Here is a 19,156-nt window from a genome sequence, read left to right as displayed (position 1 = left end):
TGGGGTAACAAGAATATCTGTCTCTCCTGTATTACATTTAAATTGTGCTTTTCCACCCAGGAGAACAAGTTGAAGAACATGGTTCTTCCCCTCCCTGCTTAACTTCACAACAACCCTTTGAAGTAGGCTAGGTTGAGAGTGTGTGGCTGGCCCAAGGTCAATCTGGGGCTTTCAACTTGGGTCTTCACAATCCTAGCCCTACACTGTAATCACTGATTCTTTGTTAGTTGAAGCTTGTCTGTAAGCTCCATATCAGCAGATTTTCTGTAACAGCTAACAGCTGGTCTCTGCGCATGTGGCCCTGGAGTTATGGTTAGTAGTTGCAAGCTATTTACAAGCTCCTAACCATAACTCCAGGATGCAGGTGGCTCTGTGGTCTAAACCACAGAGCCTAGGGCTTGCCGATCGGAAGGTCAGCAGTTCGAATCCCTGCGACGGGGTGAGCTCCCGTTGCTCGGTCCCAGCTCTTGCCAACCTAGCAGTTCGAAAGCACGCAGTGCAAGTAGATAAATAGCTACCGCTCTGGTGGGAAGGTAAATGGTTTGCCAGAAGCAGCTTAGTCATGCTGGCCACATGAAGCTGTCTGCAGACAAACACCATCTCCCTCGGCCTATAGAATGAGATGAGTGCCGCAACCCCTGAGTTGTTCGCGACTGGACTTAACTGTCAGGGGTCATTTACCTTTACCTTTAACCATAACGCCAGTAGTTATGGTTGCAAGCTATTTCTGGCTGTTTTTGCAGAGCAGTGGGAATAATTTACGTCTCACAACTATTGTCCTGATTTAGCATTAGTAATTGAACAAATGCACAGGGAAAAGCAGCCTTAATTTCATTCTGATTTCCCCTAGCCCAGCCAGAGCGGAGGCAGCGGTCTCTCTTGCGCATCCCAGTAATGGGCTCTGATCTTGGTCACTTTGACCCTCTAAGTGCACACAGAGAGGAACAGACAAGCCAGGACCTCTGTATAATATTACATCTTAACCTGGAATTGTTACCTCGGTCTGTAGCCATTATTTGTTCTTGGCTCGCTCATTGTGCTTTGTTGCAGCAAAACAACACGGTCCCCGATTCATTCATAATACTGTTTCCTCTCTGCATCAGCAGAGAGGAAACAAACAACCTCAAAAGATGCATTTGTTGTTAAACCCTTAGCTGTTGTTTACAAACCACACATGGTTCCATGTTACGTGAATGAGCTGGAAATCTCATGCATTCTTCCTGTTCTTGCATTCTCCTGCACAACAGGACTTCCACACTGTTTAATTTACCGTATTTTTCGCTCTATAACACGCACCCGACCATAGCACGCATGTAGTTTTTAGAGGAGGAAAATCCGTAGGCATGCCACCCGTAGGCATTCCCTCCATAACACGCACAAACATTTCCCCTTACTTTTTAGGAGGAAAAAAGTGAGTGTTATGGTGCAAAAAATACGGTAACTTTAGAACCCTTGCTTGTCATTACATGCAAACGAGAAACCATAGATTAAAGCAAACTTTTGTCTGTTTTAAACCATGGGTCCAAAAACTAAAAGAAACAAAATGTTGTAATATCCGATCTGCACTTTTGTAACTTTTTCTTTTCCCTCCCCACCTCCCCACTGTCTCTTAGGCTTCGACTGGAATTTGGTATTCAAGTGGGATTACATGACACCTGAGCAAAGAAGAGCACGGCAAGGAAACCCAGTTGCTCCCATAAAGTATGTTCCTGCCACCACCCTTCCCCTCACAAAACAATGTTGTGGTTCTTAGTAAGTGCAACTTTGAGTTACCATCTCCCCAGGTTATGCTTGGCAGGCTGCTCTTGAATTACTTTGCACATCACAAACTCTAAATGCAGGAGGAAAGTCTTGCAAATTAAAGTCTCAACTTGAAATATGGCAGGCTGGTACTTGAAGTCAAATATTGCTCACTGTGTATTAAATACCAGAGCTTTGCTGTGGTAGTGATATTGAGTCATCTGAGACTTACCATTGGAAAACATAAAAAGGTATAACCTTCCGTTTAAGGTGAGGTTGAACTGCCCTCAGGGAAGGAGAAATTGAAAACTGTTTTATGAACCTTAGTGTTTTTCTGTTGTGCACAACATACCAAGAAAGCAATATAGAAAATTAGTTAATACAAGACTCCTTTAACAGTAGTGGTCTCACAAAATGGATAGCGTACTAATTTAATTCATTCTTTAGTTGCTGCTTTACCCAAATAGCATAAAGTGAGCATACAAATTATTATTGTGTACACAGTTTGATTCTTATTACTATTGAACTTTTAAACTATTAACTTCTAAACCAAGGATGGCTAACCTGTGAGCAATCTCTGGCCTCCCAGAAGGGTTTCTGGTGGGTCTTTGGGGACCCCCTCAATTTTTGCAGCTTTTTTATAATAATAATAATAATAATAATGGCGCTGAGACTGTGTTTCATGGGTGTTTGGCTGTTTGTGTTTTATTGTTTGGCAGGGCTGAATTTCCTTTGTGCAGTCACTGCAAGAGGCAGCTGCCACTTCCTTTATTAAGAGCTCCTTCCTCTAAGGGAGCTTCTGCAATGCTTAGCATCCTTTGTGCCAATGCCTAATGAATGAAGACATATGTCTGTTCCCTAGAGTAGCTGAAGTCACTGGCTCTTGCTGGGCAGGATGAGCAGATATGGTTATCTAGCTCAAAAACAGAGATCTTGCAATGGATTGCTGGTGGTGCATCCTTCCTTCCTTTCCTTTTCCCTTGTCAGCCCCTTCCCAGAAGGGAGCAGCACTCTGAAGCAAACAAAACGTAACACAGCCAACATATCATCCCTTAGCCTTCTAAGGATGACCTTCCCCTTTTCCTTGCATTCCACACCCACTGCCTGCGGGGAGGAAGAGAAGATGCAAGTTTGGAATGAGGGTGGAGCCAGGCTGCTGAGACTGGTCCCAGCTGCACTTTGCATCTCCTTGGGATCAAGGAAAAGAAATCCAAAATAGGAAAGGTTGAATGTGCAAAGTGTAGTCTATGTGGTTGCTGCTTTGATTCCCCCCCCCCCCCCGGGCAAGGTGTTTTCCCAGCTTGACTCCCCTCCCATCTCAATTTGTGCTTGATACTGGCAAGTTTGGTTTTGGTTTTCAGTTTAACATGTTTTCAAAAACAGGATTCATTTTTAGCTTGGTGTGGTTGAGTGCCCCACACCCACCCGCCACCAGAAATAAAATGGCAGCAGTCTGAACTTTACATGGCAAATGAGAGCAGCCTCTGGGGTGTGTGGTTTGCAAGAGCTGGTGTGTGGATTGTGTGAGAGAGCAAGAGAGGGCTGTCCACACCCACTTTGGCCACACCATGGTATGTACCCTTCAGAGGGCTGGCCAAGGGTGAATAGATAGTCCTTGGGCCAAGAAACGGTTAGCCACCCCTGTTTTAAACTGTTGCACTGTGTGTGTTCCATGCAGATCCTAAATTTAGTTCTCTGCATAGAACGCTCTTTCACGGGATATCTGCCTTCACTTTAAATTAATGTAAATTTCCTTTCCTTCAGAATGATACACTTAAAAGTTGGCAGGGGATCTCCTACAATTCCAGTGGTCAGAGGTGTGGGATTTGTGTGCCACATAAGTTGCTATCCCTCTCCATGAACACAAGAAGCAGAATAACCAAATGTACATAACTCATATCTAAGGCGAAGAATGTTTTGAGCAGAATATGCGTTATCCTGAATTTAAATTGATAAATGGGATAGATTTGTATGTTGGTTTGTAAAATACTTAAAGAACTTCAGAGGACAAAGAGTTATATTTTCACATATCTTAAGCTATAACTTGCTCTAGGGCACATCATACTAATTTATGATAATATGCAGGAGCAGGAAGGAGCCTTAACAAGCCTTGGACTCGCACGCTTCTCCCCCACTTATCTCTGCACAGTCCAGAGGAAGACTGCAGCAGAATTCACTTTCAGTTTGAATTTCCGCTTCTTGTATAATCTGAACTAGGGATCCTAGTTTCTGGCTACTTATGGTCTGTTTCAGAACAAGCGTGCAGATAACATTTTTCAATTTCTAGGAATAGCCACTTCTACTTCCAAGAAATCTGAGAAATGGTTAACCAGGAATCAGTTTTAACCGCATTAGTTACGTGATAACATGTTTCAGAGCGGTAGCATGTTCAGATAGCTAGAACTGAGCAAAATGGCCTATTTAAGGTATGAACAGAAAATGCTTTGTTGAAGAGTCTTCGTATCCGATTATCCTGTGCCAGTATGTAATGTTCAGTTTCCCTCTTTTATCCCTCCTGTCTCTTTAGAACACCAATGATAGCTGGTGGACTCTTTGTGATGGACAAATTTTATTTTGAAGAGCTGGGAAAATATGATATGATGATGGATGTATGGGGTGGAGAAAATCTAGGTAAGAATCTTCCTGCATAGAATTCTCTCTTGAAGAAAAGCAAATTATACTGTAATCTAATTTTTGTGAGTTCATGGCCTTTAGTTCACTGTCTGGAGTGGGTTAAAATGACAGCTAATACTTTAAGTGGATTATTGGCAAAAAATTCAGCCACAACAGGGCTGCATTCTAAAATTAGAGCTTTATGTTGAAAAATAAAAGCTGAGAGGACTTCTTTGTACAAGGGAGAAGCAGACAAAAACTAAAGGGATTTTAGCCTTTAAACAAGTCATGCATAATTTGGAAACACCATTCTGTGTTAATTAAAATGTTGCAAAAGTGTCTCATTTAGCAGGGTTTAAAAAACGTTCCACACTTTTTAAAACTTAAAGTTGGGCACACACAGTTCATGGGTTTAATTTTCTTGTGAATACTTTAAGGAATCTATTGTAAAGTCGTTACTTGAGGGATGAGCTAATTAATTTTGATTATCATTCCTAGTAGACACTTGGCACCTTAGCCGAAGATGGATTGTGATTTTATAGTTCTATTACACCGTCAAATATTGATCCCACCCCATGCCCACTTTAGTTATTGGTCCTTATTTCAAGGTGTTAATGTAAGAGTCAAGAAATACGAATGTCCACATAGTTATGGTAGCCTATTGAATGTTGGAATTTAAACATTTTAAATTACCTAATTGTAAGTGGGTGGACATTTTAAATAATTTGTACTGATGACATAAGCTTTTCCTTTTTACTGTATTAGGAAAGAAAGGGAGTAAATTAACCTGATCCAAAATGGGAATTTGAGAGGTGAAGTCGCAGGTTTGCCATAAGTGTTGACATGAGGGGGACATAAAAATAGCACAGGGTAGAAAGAACTGGAACAAAAGTAGCAATTTTGTTCTTATTGATTCTGAGGGAAGTGGTTGCCATCTACATTGCTGCAGTATATAAGAATATAGAAACTACGTGGGAGAGACAAGCTTGATTCTTGCACAAATGTATCCCACCACCCCTGACATTGATGTGTTTCTTATCATTCATTCTTGCTCTTTTAATGTAATGTTGCTTCAGTGTGCACAAATTGCTGAAGCAAAATGGGATAATAACCTCAGAAGACTAGGCAACCGCACTGTTTCCATAGCCTACAAATCCATATTAAAGAACAAAAAAGGAAAGAAAATAAATGGGAAATGTTGGTTCAGATATTCCTGCGGATTTGTGCATGCACAGCCCCTCTCCCATCACCCATCACAGTATTTCCTTTTGTCAATCAAGTAATAAAAACTCTCCCAACTCCCTTTTTTCAGGATGCAAGAAAATCCCAAGAAATTTCCAGGGATTTAAAAATATACATACTGTGCATGCATTGCGGGCAGTGGGAATGTTTGGAGGAACAGAGAACTATTTCTGCATTCTTGTCTTCTTCTTTTTTATTATCTATTGCTTGTTTCCCAATGACAGAGATTTCATTCCGTGTTTGGCAGTGCGGAGGGAGCCTAGAAATAATTCCATGCAGCAGAGTTGGCCACGTGTTCCGAAAACAACACCCTTATACCTTCCCAGGAGGAAGTGGTACTGTTTTTGCAAGGTAACGGTCAAGAAATTGCTTTAAGTAAACCAATGGAACCAAAGATGATTAGTTTATAATTAGCTGGCTGAGCTCTTTATCAAAGAGTAAAATGCTATTGAGGCTTTTAAAAAGTCTTTGCAGCTTAAACTACTGTCAGAATAACTAAATGAGCTAACCTTTAGCAAACATTCCCTGGTATGGGGCAAAAATTCTGTGCTACACTGGTGGTATAGTTTTTCTCCTTCAAAGACCAATGACATCAGTCGAAAAGGTTGTTGAAGAAAGTAACCATATTATAGAAAAGTGCTGGGATACAAAATCGATTTAGGGAATTCCGATATTACCAGTATCGATGATCAAACCAACCAACCAACCAACCATTGAAAATGTGACAAGTCCTAATTGTAGTTAGAAGGTTTAGGGGTTGATCTCACTGATACAGCAAATCTTTTAGAAGTTAATTTCAGGCCAGTGTAGAAAAAGCAAAGCTGAACATGACTAGTTAGGCCTACCTAGCTACCATGTTCATGGTTAGGAAGGGCAGTAGTCAGAAAAATGAAAGTATATTGCCAAATATTTGTGTAAGTACTTCCACCAATAATGTTTATTTTATTGCCTGTTAAGATAAAATAGAAGGTTTTGAATAAATTCCAGTGAGCATGAATCAATACATATTGAATTAATAAAGGTCTTTGGATTTCAGCATGTTTCTATGGCAACGAGAAAAAATTAGGAGTCAAAATGTAGCCGAATATGTCAGAGTTGTTAGTATAAAAGAGGAAGAGTGCACATATGCCCATATTTGGTATCAAGGTCCTTGGGTTAGCCAACACTGATCAGATGCTAAGTGTATCAGAAGTATAGTAGGACATGAGATCAAAATGAATCCTCAAACAATATTACTGGGAGCAATAAAAATACAAATTGGAAAGGAACATGCCGTGCTAGTTGTGAACATGTTAACCTCAAAATGTATCTTACTGACAATGGCACGAAAATCAGTTTTTCTACAAACGCTTGGTCAATGGAGAAGGAAGATCCTCATTTTTTTGAGTAAGATCATGACCTAAAGGAGGGAAAGAATGAAACTTGTCTATTATTTTGGTTCCTGCAGCATCTTTAATGTTCAAGGATCTGCAGTACTCAGATAAGAAGGGAATAAGGACCCTGCCACATTAATAAGAGCAAAAATATCATAACATACTGAATTATATTTCCAGAAATACACGTAGAGCAGCAGAAGTCTGGATGGATGAATACAAAAATTTCTATTATGCAGCAGTGCCTTCAGCCAGAAATGTACCTTATGGCAAGTAAGTGTAATTACTCCTTTCCTATTGTTCGTGCGTTTTGAGATTGCCTTTCGGAGGTGGCCTGGATTTGAAATATCATAAAGTTAATGCTTAAAGTATCGTTGACTATAGAAATACAGTTTCACATGTCTCCAGAGAAGGGCATCAGTGAAGGTTTCAGTCCCACCTTATGGTCAAAGATAAGAAAGATGTGAGGGAAGCTCCCAGAATCCAGAATTTTCTGCACCTAGCTCTCTCCCTTAAGGGAACTTAGCTTCCTGGCCTCTCAGGCTCCTCCTTGCTGCTCTAGTGATAGTCGGCTAGCCAGAGAATGTGGCCTCAGGTGGCACTAACCAACCTGTAATCTGCGGAGCAACACAAAACCTTAAAGCCATTGAGGCTTCTGTAGGGGAAGCGGCAAATGGATGTGAAGCCAATTACTCTTATTATCTAGGAATGCCTCCTAGCAGCACTCAGACCTCCTGACTGAGGCTAGTGACTGCCACCCCTTTCCTTATAAAGAGTGAGGGCTTAAGGATACTGTGTGACAACTCGCAGCGTTCCCTTTTAGAGGTTTTGCATTCTCCCCAGTCCTCTGAGGATGGGCAATTTATGGTTTTGTGTTGTCGTTTTTTAACTCCTTCACCCTCCCCCACATCCCTTTATTCAGTCCGTTCAGCCTTCTGTGCCCAATAAAATCCCTGTTTGAAGCGCTCTACAAACTGCTTCTCAGGCTCCTATCTTTCAGCTTACTACTGACATTCTCACAACAAATAAAGGAAGCTTTGTTGGCAGATACGTATGTGGAGCTAAGGGGTCACACTACTGCTATCCTTTCTGACTTGCCTGTGGCAAAACCTACTTCTGTCTTGCCTTCACAGAACGGACAGTGTGATCAGTCACAGCTCCACAACAAAAGGGTCTCCCATCCACATTAAGCCTCCACATTGGGCTGAACTTGCTCCAGACTCCCGTAACCCTTTTGACATTTCCCAAGGGACAGCTAATATTTATCCATTATTGCAACGCCCTCCTCTAGCACCAGCGTTGGGCTCACTGGATCCCTTCGTTAACCCCGAATATGATCCAGGGGAGTGGAGTGAGGGATCTCGGGTGGAAGAACAAACCTCGTACTTTCTATTTAACATGTTCCTCATTGAAGCTCTTCTCCAGCAACGAGAGAAAGAAGCGTTGGTTCATGCCTGAAAGGTAGTTCTGTGTTACTGAGTGAGGGGCATCAGGTCTCGTCCTGTTTTTGGCTGCTCCAATTAATCACCATAGTTTATCCAGCTTAACATGCTTTTCCCATTTAGTTATTATTAGGGAAGTGGCCATTTGTTCTCTCTGTGTATGTTTCTGTGTCTTGTCTGAGCAACCTGTTGGAGCTTGGCTAGGACTCTGGGAGCTTTCCCTCAAGTTCTCTTTTCTGCCTTTGACCACAAGGTGGCAACCTGAGTGATGCTCTTCGTCCATCAACACAGAACTACCCTTGAGATAGGAACCAATGGTTCTTTTTAGATTGTGCCAATTTAAATATAGCTGATAAACACTGTTTCTCTCAATAGTATTCAAAGCCGAATGGAGTTGAGAAGGAGACTTAACTGCAAACCATTCAAATGGTATCTTGAAAATGTGTACCCTGAGCTAAGGTGAGTCATCTATTTTATACAAATGATGTTTGCTGTTGCTTTTCAGCAAATTGGGGAGTGGGAACAACATTATCCTTTCCTCATTTAACTTTTATTTTGTGGCTTTTGTCCATCTGTTTTAATACCTTCAAATGCAGCTTGTACATCAAGTGTGACAGTATTGCTAGGTTTGCTGCTTTTGTAAATCCACAATACACTAAAAACACAACACATAGCATATATATGTTTGTTTGTTTGTTTCATTTCTATCCTTCCTTTCATCTAAGGCAGGCTTCCTCAAACTCGGCCCTTCAGATGTTTTTGGCCTAGAACTCCCATGATCCCTATCTAGCAGGACCAGTGGTCAGGGATGATGGGAATTGTAGATGCAAAACACCTGGAGGGCCAAGTTTGCCTATGCCTGATCTAAGGAGCTCAAAGTGGTGTCCTGTACTGTTGGGAAGCAAAGTTGCCTTTCTGCCATTTGGCCTAGGCTGGAATAGGAGGCTGCTTCAGAGGCCAGCCACTGCTTGCCAATCACAAAAGCTAACATTTCATGTCCCTATTCCCATCTGCACCTAAAAAGCAGCTGAAGATTGGAATATATAAACCCAGATGGCTTACTAGACTGGGCCCCAACCACAAAGTTTCTGGTTCAAGCCATGTATTTCCCATACTATATAAAAGTCACATGGATATTTTTTTTTCTTCTGTGTGTGGTCACTTCTAGGGAAATAATCTGGAACTCCTTATTTCTTATCAACTCCTTATTTCATACTCATAATTACTAAAGTAGATAGAATCCCTGTTTTTCCTATTTTGCATATAAATGTGAATTTAACAGGGTGGGGTGAAAAGACATTGAGGAATAACGAATTCATGTTTAGTTAAGGGAGTATCTGCCCTGACAGTACTTTAAACCAGATCAGTAATTTCTCATCTCTTGTCAATTGTCATTCTGGATGCAGTTCAGTTTATTTTAGCTGCTTCATCAGGTGTGTTATGGGGAGAAAGGGATTTGAAAGAATATTTTGAACGCCTATATTAAAGGATACAAGGCAGAGAGATGCACAGCACATTGAGTATTTTTCTGCTCTCTGCTGTACCTCCATAACTGTGTTTGAAGACCTGCTTATTGGAAAACTTCCTGTGGTGCAGTTGGCTGCTGTTGCGTCATTTATCTTCAAATCCAGGGGAATTTAAAATGCCGTTTTGATGGAGGCTAAGAAAGCTACCAACAGGAAAGCTCTAGAAAAGAATTGCATTGTGTTGCCTCTGAATTTTACTCAAACATAGAGTAGTTTTTAATATTGACGGATGTTTGGAATTCTAAACTATTTGGTGGTGTTTTACTTTTCAGGGTACCTGATCACCAAGATATAGCTTTTGGGGCCTTGCAGCAAGGAACCAATTGCCTTGACACTTTAGGCCATTTTGCAGATGGCGTCGTTGGTGTTTATGAATGTCATAATGCCGGGGGAAACCAGGTTAGTAATCACAGGTTCATAAGTGGCAATAAATTAAATTCACTACATGTTAGAAACAAGACTGATGGGAAAATCACATTTTATATTCTTTATCACCCCAAAGAAAGTAGGTTTATTACTATATTACTCTTTTAAGTCTTTTAGACCTGCCTATTTGGAAATTCATTGTTAAATTGTGTTTTCTCACCTTTCCTTCTGACGTTTGCCAAATATGGCTTTGTGGATTTCCGTTTGTGTTAAGGACATATGACACGACAAACGAAAGGATACTGGATAATTTAACTTTTGTGGGCTGTAAATAGGCTTAACTTCTCATTGTTTGTGCAGATACAGAAACTTAACATATAGACATTTGAAGTATTACTTCATCCTTCTGAGACTTGGCCTGCAAGCATTTTTTTTTTCATGTTGAGGATAAGGTGGGTGAATGAATGGGTTGAGTGTATATGCGTGTGAGAGAGACATTCTTACTTTTAGAACACGGATTTCCATTAACAGCTCTTGAACCTCAGGGTTAAACATAATTAAACAGCTACCAATGAAATGGTGCCTTAAACAAGAGAACACAAAGCTGACATTTTCAAAATTCATGCCTTTTTGCTTCACATTGAGCTGATGTGCAGAGGTGATGTCAATAAACATACGTATTTATTTCCATATCCCACGCAGTGCATGGGGGATAGTTTGGCTGAGTGAAAAGAAATAAAATATCTGGCATGACTACAGGAGCACAAATTCCATAGGCTGAAGGAGAAGTGGAGCATGCATACACAACAGACCTCAAGCAATGGATGCATTAAGTACCTGTGGTCATCTTTTCCTGCAGCAGAGTTGCAGTCAAATTGTTCTCATCTTGCAACTTAGCACTGCAACTTCAGTTGCTTTTCCCCCTTGGCTTGTGAAGGTCATTGTTTGGGAATGGCACCATCTTGTGGTCAAAGGCAGGAGTGGAACTTAAGGAAAGTAGGCAGTTCCCACAATTCAGATCACTCCTGCCTTTTTGTCAAAGCAGAACGCTTTCCTTTAGCTCCTGGCCCTTCTCCTTAAGCATGATAATTTTATCTTTTTCTAACTGCAGCCATTCATTAAATGCCTCCTCCTTGTTCCATTCTCCTCTTGGCTACCCATGCTGTCTGCAACTCGGAAGCCCTCATTCTCTGCAGCCCTCCTTTCCCTCCAGCCTAGCCTGCTAATTTCTTCCACAGCCTTTTTTCTACATTTGTTTTGCCTCAATCCTTTTCCACACTGTCTCCCTCCCTCCCCATTCGCTATGAGTGTTGCTCCATTTTGGAAATACTTTAAGCTGCCCCAATAGTTGAGGAGCGAGTCTCCACTTAGGCGTGTCAGATCATGTGGGAAATAAAATTAAGCTGATGGAATGAAAACCAAGAATAATTGTTTGTTAAAAAAAAGATATGCTTGTAATACCCTTTAACATCTCATGCTTCACATAGTTTTTCAGTGTTTTCATTCAGGGGCTGACTTGCCCATTAATCATTTTAAAACACTGTTACAAAATAGCTTCTTTGCCAAACCCCATTAGTTAAGTCAATTGCTCAGTGGCGCCTTCGTCCTAATCTGACTCCTAGTACAATCAGATTTCATTTGCTGCCACTTCCCAGAAGTAGGCTGCATGTTTCTTTACTGAAAATGAAGTGGCGCTGCTGCAGTTCTGCATTTGAAATATTCCTATGGAAGAGCTGGGTTCTTACAGTGTAGTTAGCGGAGAGATCGATCTTGGTCATCTCCAATAATGGGAAATTGCACTTCAAAGCAAGTTGGAGATGGAACAAGACCCTCAATATGCATTGCCTATGTGGGTGATAGTCATCAGAAATGGCCTGGTGTACGTGCTGAAAGGGACGCGGGTGGCGCTGTGGTCTAGACCACTGAGCCTCATGGGCTTGCCGATCGGAAGGTTGACGGTTCAAATCCCCGCAATGGAGTGAGCTCCTGTTGCTCTGTCCCAGATTCTGCCAACCTAGCACTTTGAAAGCACATCAGTGCAAGTAAATAAAGAGGTATTGCTGCAGCGGGAAGGTAAACGGCGTTTCCGTGCGCTCTGGTTTCCGTCACTATGTTCCGTTGCACCAGAAGCGGTTTAGTCATTCTGGCCACATGACCTGGAAAACTGCCTGTGGACAAACACCTGCGCTCTCAGCCTGAAAAGCAAGATGAGCGCCACAACCCCATAGTCTCCTTTGACTGGACTTAACTGTCCAGGCAAGCTTTACCTTACATGCTGAAATACAGGTTTTATAAGAGAGATGGGTATAAAATGTCACTGGCAGTTCAAACGCTGTCTGTGAGTCTTTCCTGTTTCTTACTTTCTTAGGGGTGAAGCAAAACCTTAAAATTCATTCAATACATTTAGGTATTCCCAGAAGGTAGGATCCAGCTGTATGATGTTGTGCTGTACCGCCAGCAGAGGGCAGTATAGGACAACTCTCTCCAGTTTATCTTAAAAGCAGTATGGCACTTCCAGATTCACAATTCCAGGATTAATATTGGATTCCAAAGCACCATCTAAAATCATTGGGGCAGAGTTCTCAAATGTTTCTCCCTAGGTAGAGGGGGAGAGAGAGGGAGAGGGAGGAAAATCAGCAATTTGCATTTCATAACAGACACTTCTGTCTTTGTAAGAGCCTTTTCTTATATTAGTAGAATTTTGTAACAATCAGGTAAATGAAATGTTTTGCAAACATTCTGCATGAATATAACTATGTCTCATTTCCTTTCTGTTGCAGGAATGGGCCTTAACAAAGGACAAGTCAGTGAAACATATGGATTTGTGCCTTACTGTTGTAGACCGAGCTCCTGGCTCACTCATAAAACTTCAGGGCTGTAGAGAAAATGATGGTAGACAGGTCAGTACACAGAATACAGCCATGTGCAAATAGGGCTGAGAGCACACCAATATCATGTGCATGCTTGTAGATATTTATTCCTCTTCCCTGTGCCTTGTTCTGCCACCTACCTTTCCATAGGATATTATATATGTCGGCTGGATTTCTGGCAGTAGAGCACTGTTGGGTTTGTGTCATTGAATCACTTTGCCCATTGGATTGGCTGCTGTGAGACTCATAATAGTAGTAGTAGTAGTAGTATACTAACATGAGTTTGACCAAACTCTGGGAGGCAGTGGAGACGGGAGTGCCTGGCATGCTCTGGTCCATGGGATCACGAAGAGTCGGACATGACTAAACGACTAAACAACAACAGTCGTAGTATAACGCTCTTCATACGTTGATCTTAGGGAAGTTCACAGCATATAAATGCAACATAAAACAATAAATACATAATAAAAACAAAACAATAACCCCCTCACCCACTCCCACAAACACATTATATTATTATTATTATTATTATTATTATTATTATTATTATTATTATTATATTTATACCCCGCCCATCTGGCTGAGTTTCCCCAGCCACACTGGGCAGCTCCCAATCAAGTGTTAAAAACAATACAGCATTAAATATTAAAAACTTCCCTAAACAGGGCTGCCTCCAGTTGTCTTTTAAAAGTAAGATAGTTGCTTATTTCCTTGAGATCTACTGGGAGGGCGTTCCACAGGGCGGGCGCCACTACCGAGAAGGCCCTCTGCCTGGTTCCCTGTAACCTCACTTCTTGCAATGAGGGAACCGCCAGAAGGCCCTCGGCACTGGATCTCAATGTCTGGGCTGAACGATGGGGGTGGAGATAGCATGTTATTCAGTCAAAGGCCTGGTTGAAGAGGAATGTTTTCGCCCGGTGCCTAAAGGTATATAATGAAGGTTCCAGGTAAGCCTCCCTGGAGAGAACATTCCACAAACAGTAGAACTGATGGCTGGCCTTTCTTACAGCAAGCTGTCTAGTGTAACTAAATCCTTAGGTTTCATTCACCTCCCAGTATTTAATCTCCCACTCCAGTATACCAGGGGCTTTCAGCTTCCATTTGGGAAGTTTGCATGGACAATGCTGAAGGAAAATTTACAGCCACAGCGGGTTTGCAAAGCAAATTTAACAGTAGTGACTTTAAGGAGTTGCAATTATTTGCTGTAAGGAAAATAGATGGTAGACAAAATAACCCTAGAAAATACTGGCTTTTAAAATCAACGTTTATCTAACTGGAGTGACTTTTTAAATGTTCTTCTCCTTCCAGAAATGGGAACAAATTGAAAGCAACGCGAAACTGAGGCACGTGGGCAGTAACCTCTGCTTAGACAGCCGAAATGCCAAAAACGGTGGTCTGACGGTTGAAGTCTGCAACCCCTCGCTGTCGCAGCAGTGGAAGTTCACACTGAACCTGCAGCAATAGTAGGGCTTGCTCAGGAGGACTGTTCCCCTTTCCGAAACCTTGGGCAACATTTTGATTGCATTACTGATACTTTATATACCTCAGTATTCCATCTTTGTCTGAAAGTAGGCGACAAGTGAACAAAAGGGAAGCAAGTGAACTGGGGACCGTGCCATTGCCTGGTCAGACGTAGCTGCTGCACGACTCGCTCCCTTCCACCGCAAAGGCTCACCAGTTCCTTTCCGGCATCAAGCTAAATCCTTCCACAGCAGATGACTAAGATTCCTAGGAAAAACAGATGTACAGTAGTAGGAAACTGCTTTCAACACACAGAAGAGGGGGAGGGTGGGAGGGAGGGAGGGACTGATGGGGAGGGACGCAAATTGTTTGGAGAAGATCATTGGCAGTCTCCATTTTACATAGAAATCAGTGTTCGTTGTTTCCAGAAATCAAAGCATTTTGAAGGTTTTTGCCATGTGTACTTGGTATATTTCACCATGGACTTTTCTATGACAGAACTCTTAAATATAAACATTATATATGTTTATATATAAATATATATATAAAATATATATTGTCAAAATTTTCAACTTTCTATCGATTTTTCATCATCCTGTAATTTATCCAAAAAACAAAACAAACAGAACAAAGAAAAGCAATTTAACACTTTTCTGGGAAGTGGACTGGACAGTTGGTAGAAGAACAAAACTTTGTGAAGATGCAGGTTTGTGCTGCTGAGTTGTGTTCATGCAAACACTGGATGTTTCTGCTTTGTGAAGTGTGCCTATTTTTTATTTTATTTTTTGCGCTTCCTCCTCCTGGGAAATGTCGGACCTCTGCAGAGGAGGGTGATCAAATGGCAGAAAGGAGCTCGCACGCTTCATCTCACCAGCATTGTCACCTCCAGTTGGGGAATTCATGCCATGTGCTCTGGATATCTATAAACTTGGTATTTGTATTGGGCAATTTGGGGCTACTTAAAAAAAAATTAGTTTGGCCTTCTTAAAATAATGCAGCTAGGAGGGTTTGGTCTTCAGGTTGTGTTCTTATCAATATGTGCTTCTTTTTCTCCTTTTAAAAAGTTGTCTGACAGCACAAGATCACAATAGCCTTCTCGTGGAAGCATGGGCAGCTACCTACTAAATATCAACATTTCAGCTGTTATGCCTCTGCTTTTGGGGGGCGGGAGTTATCATGGTCTGGGTTTTTTCTTTACACCTGTGTCCTGTTTTAAACTGGTGTTTCAAACTTGGCTTGAGGAAAATGTTCTGGATACATTGAAGGAGCCATTTCAATCCAACTGCTGTTTTTATATCAACGTAATGTCTGGGGTTACTCTGACGTCTTTGCCTGTAAACCCCACCCCCCCTTCTTAAAAACACAGCTTATATAAGTTTTTAACGGTGCCCTCTGGTGATTACAAAGGACAAAGACAAATTATTATGCAATCATGTTTTGACAGTGTTCTCTTCCAGCTACATAGGTCTTAAAGACTTTTCCATAAACTGTATTTTCCCTTATAGCTGCAGTATTTGCCACAAAATGACACAAAGGCTTTGAAATTTGCAGTACCGGTTTAAAACAGGCTGATGAACTGTTATATGACATGCTTGTGATCTCTGCAGGTAGTATTCACAGATGTCATATGAATTCTACATGGTTTGAATCCACATTGCTTTTTCCTTGAATGTGGATTTGTGCATATAATCCTCTTCCAGACCAAATTTCCTTCTCCCACACTGCAAGTTCCCATGTATATCCTATTTACATACGACCTTGGCAACAAAGAGAGAAACTTTGGACTCGAGTTTTTCAAGATTCGCTTTATTTTCAGCCACCCAACACTTGACATGAAAAATATTAGCGAAGATGAAGGTGGTGATATTTTAATATTTGAGGGACTATGCATTCAACTCACAACTATACAGCCAACTGGTTATGATCCAGCGCTTCTGGGAAAAGAACTTAATGAAGGGGAGCTAAAATATTAACATTTTTTTCCTTGTGATTTAAAAGCTAGTAGGCAAACCAGCTGCTGTTTTTTGAAATAATAGGAGTTTGCTGCCTTGACTGTTAACCTAACCAGAGTTGCTAGTAAGTTTTATTAATAATATCTCCCCACTCCAGAAACTCTAATGTCTATGTATTATAAAATGAGAATATGTTCTTAAAATTCTAGAGATCCTACGCAGACAGTATCTCCATGCTGAGACCGCAAATTGTGGGTGATGGATGAGAATGGAAATATGGTAATGTGGTGTTCGCTATGTTTACATGACACAGTGTGCCAAAGTTATTTACTGTGACTTCATCCTTTTTTAAAGTCTATGAATTTCTGGTGCTATGCACCAACGACTGCTGCTGCACAGATCCTCTGTCAGTGGGGTGTACTAAGGGGCACTGTGTGAAAACCTTTGACATGAACGGAGGGTGTGCAGTTGCAGCCAGTGGCAGATATTGACCTTGGGTATCAGAAGTAGCCAACATCTCTCCCCCACCCCCACCCCTCTTCCTTTTATAATAAATCACTAGGAGACTTGGAAACAAATTGCAATGCTATCTCTGTGCTAACCTTATCTGAGTGTCTTCAAAGCAAAAATGATGGGGGTACATGTGAATTTTGTTTTGCAAATCAGATGTCATTTGGAAACTGTCGTTTCAGTTGGTTCTTTAAAATCTGCTGTACAGAGCTTGTACTTTGTTCATTTTATAGATGGAAACCATCCTTGAAAAAAAAAACCTGTTTGTTTAACTTAAGGAAATAAATACTTTATAGATAAGATAGCGAGGTTTGCTGCCATTCTGTTTTTGTGTACACTCAGGAACTGGCCCCAGAATACATGAACTTCAGCTAAGACCACTTGATCTCCTTGGCTAGCCAGCATTCTTACAGTGACTTAGTTCGGACATTGCTTTTAACCATAAATTAAATTCAACTATGGTTTTAAAGTGAACATGTGCAGCACTCCTCCACATTGCTTCCTTTCCTGAATGGAGTGAACCAAAAGAGGCTGGATTGCCATTACATGTGAACCTTGTGGGTGGCTTCTCTCCTAACAAGCCATGGCGGTATGTTTGTGTTTTGTTACACAAGTAATAAACTACAAGTACTAGTCTACACATTAAAAAAAGCCAGTTCCGGGTTTGTTTCTTCCATGCGGTGAAGAAAGGTGTGTGAGAGGCACATCTGCAGGGATTTTTGCACCAGCATGCTGCTCATTCACACGAATCCTAAGTTTCATATAAGCTGTAGCTGAATAGAGTGTGCAAACCGGGCCTGTGTTTTTGTAAACCAGTTTTGCAGATCCAAAGAATGCTTGAGGCATTTCCAGTCAGGGAGGTGCATCCGTTGGATTTGGTTTTTGGTTTTCACTTTGAACAGCAAACCTTCACGCTGGATCTGAAACCGCTTCTGAATCTCCCTAAGAGATTTGTCGTGGTCAGTGGGTATTTGAAAAACACCAAGGATGCTTTGAATTGGTTTGTGCTGCTTTGGATTCGATTTCGTGGATTTGTTTTATGAGTTGCTTCCACTGTTTTATGAGTTGCTTCCACCATACCCACTAGACAGTATTGTTGCATCTAATGTAGGTTGAAGAGGAAGCTGACTTCCTCACCAGAAACATTCTATTTCCACCTCCTCCAGTTCCTGGCCATTTCTACTAATGTAATACTATATTACTATCTGTAACAACTGCTGAAGTTCATCACAACTTTGAAACAGATTTCAAATTGTGTAAAAGTTTGCCTTTTTTTGCTCAGGACAACTTGGGCTCCGGAAACTTATCTCTCCCCTCAACTTTCACATCAAGCCACAGCTGAGAAATGATTTGTATCAAATGTTAGAATAGCCTGTTGCTATTTCCTGGAGGTGGGGTCGATATCCAGAACCAAGTATCTGGAAAAGTGAAGGGATTGCAGAGCAATAGTTGGCCTGCCAAGTAGTAGATTTCCAGTGTTCTCACCTATTCTCACCTCCCTACCTATAACTCTTCCACATGTATACCCTTCACAATCAATGCTTGCTGTTGAAAACCATAATTTCCTCTCCTTTGTCCAAGCAGGGAATTAAAATGCTAGGTACAGTTGTAGTCAATGGTGTCCTTGCATTGGTGGACTTCCCCCTCTTCTCTCTTGAATCGCCCAAATCTGCTTCAGAGGATTGGGAAACCCTCCAGTGTAGATTACAATCTAGAGAGCTTTATTATCCTGTAGGGTGGCATGGGGGATAATTGTCTGGGGCTTTAATGAAAACCCTTCACCAGTTAATGAGAAAACAAATTGCATTCAAAACTTAAAAAGGTAAAGGACCCCTGACCATTAGGTCCAGTCGTGACCGACTCTGGGGTTGCGGCGCTCATCTCGCTTTATTGGCCAAGGGAGCTGGCGTACAGCTTCCAGGTCATGTGGCCAGCATGACTTAGCCGCTTCTGGCGAACCAGAGCAGTGCTGGGAAACGCCGTTTACCTTCCCGCTGGAGCGGTACCAATTCATCTACTTGCACTTTGATGTGCTTTTGAACTGCTAGGGTTGGCAGGAGC

General features: G+C 41.5%; 1 protein-coding gene across 1 annotated transcript in view; it reads left to right on the top strand.

Moving 5' to 3' along the window:
• The window catches only part of GALNT2 (polypeptide N-acetylgalactosaminyltransferase 2), a 67,946-nt gene extending 50,547 nt beyond the window's left edge, over positions 1-17,399 (top strand). Inside the window, exons 9-16 of the mRNA XM_053382491.1 lie at positions 1,614-1,701; positions 4,268-4,371; positions 5,820-5,946; positions 7,149-7,241; positions 8,786-8,869; positions 10,209-10,335; positions 13,083-13,202; positions 14,481-17,399. Of these exons, the coding sequence (XP_053238466.1) occupies positions 1,614-1,701; positions 4,268-4,371; positions 5,820-5,946; positions 7,149-7,241; positions 8,786-8,869; positions 10,209-10,335; positions 13,083-13,202; positions 14,481-14,636 (899 nt within the window). The 3' untranslated portion in view covers positions 14,637-17,399. The remainder of the gene's footprint in view (positions 1-1,613; positions 1,702-4,267; positions 4,372-5,819; positions 5,947-7,148; positions 7,242-8,785; positions 8,870-10,208; positions 10,336-13,082; positions 13,203-14,480) is intronic.
• Positions 17,400-19,156: the final 1,757 nt, after the last annotated feature.

The sequence above is a fragment of the Podarcis raffonei genome, chromosome 3 (genome assembly GCF_027172205.1).
Source record: "Podarcis raffonei isolate rPodRaf1 chromosome 3, rPodRaf1.pri, whole genome shotgun sequence".
NCBI classification, from domain to species: Eukaryota; Metazoa; Chordata; class Lepidosauria; order Squamata; family Lacertidae; genus Podarcis; species Podarcis raffonei.
This window is presented reverse-complemented; position numbering and strand designations above follow the sequence as displayed.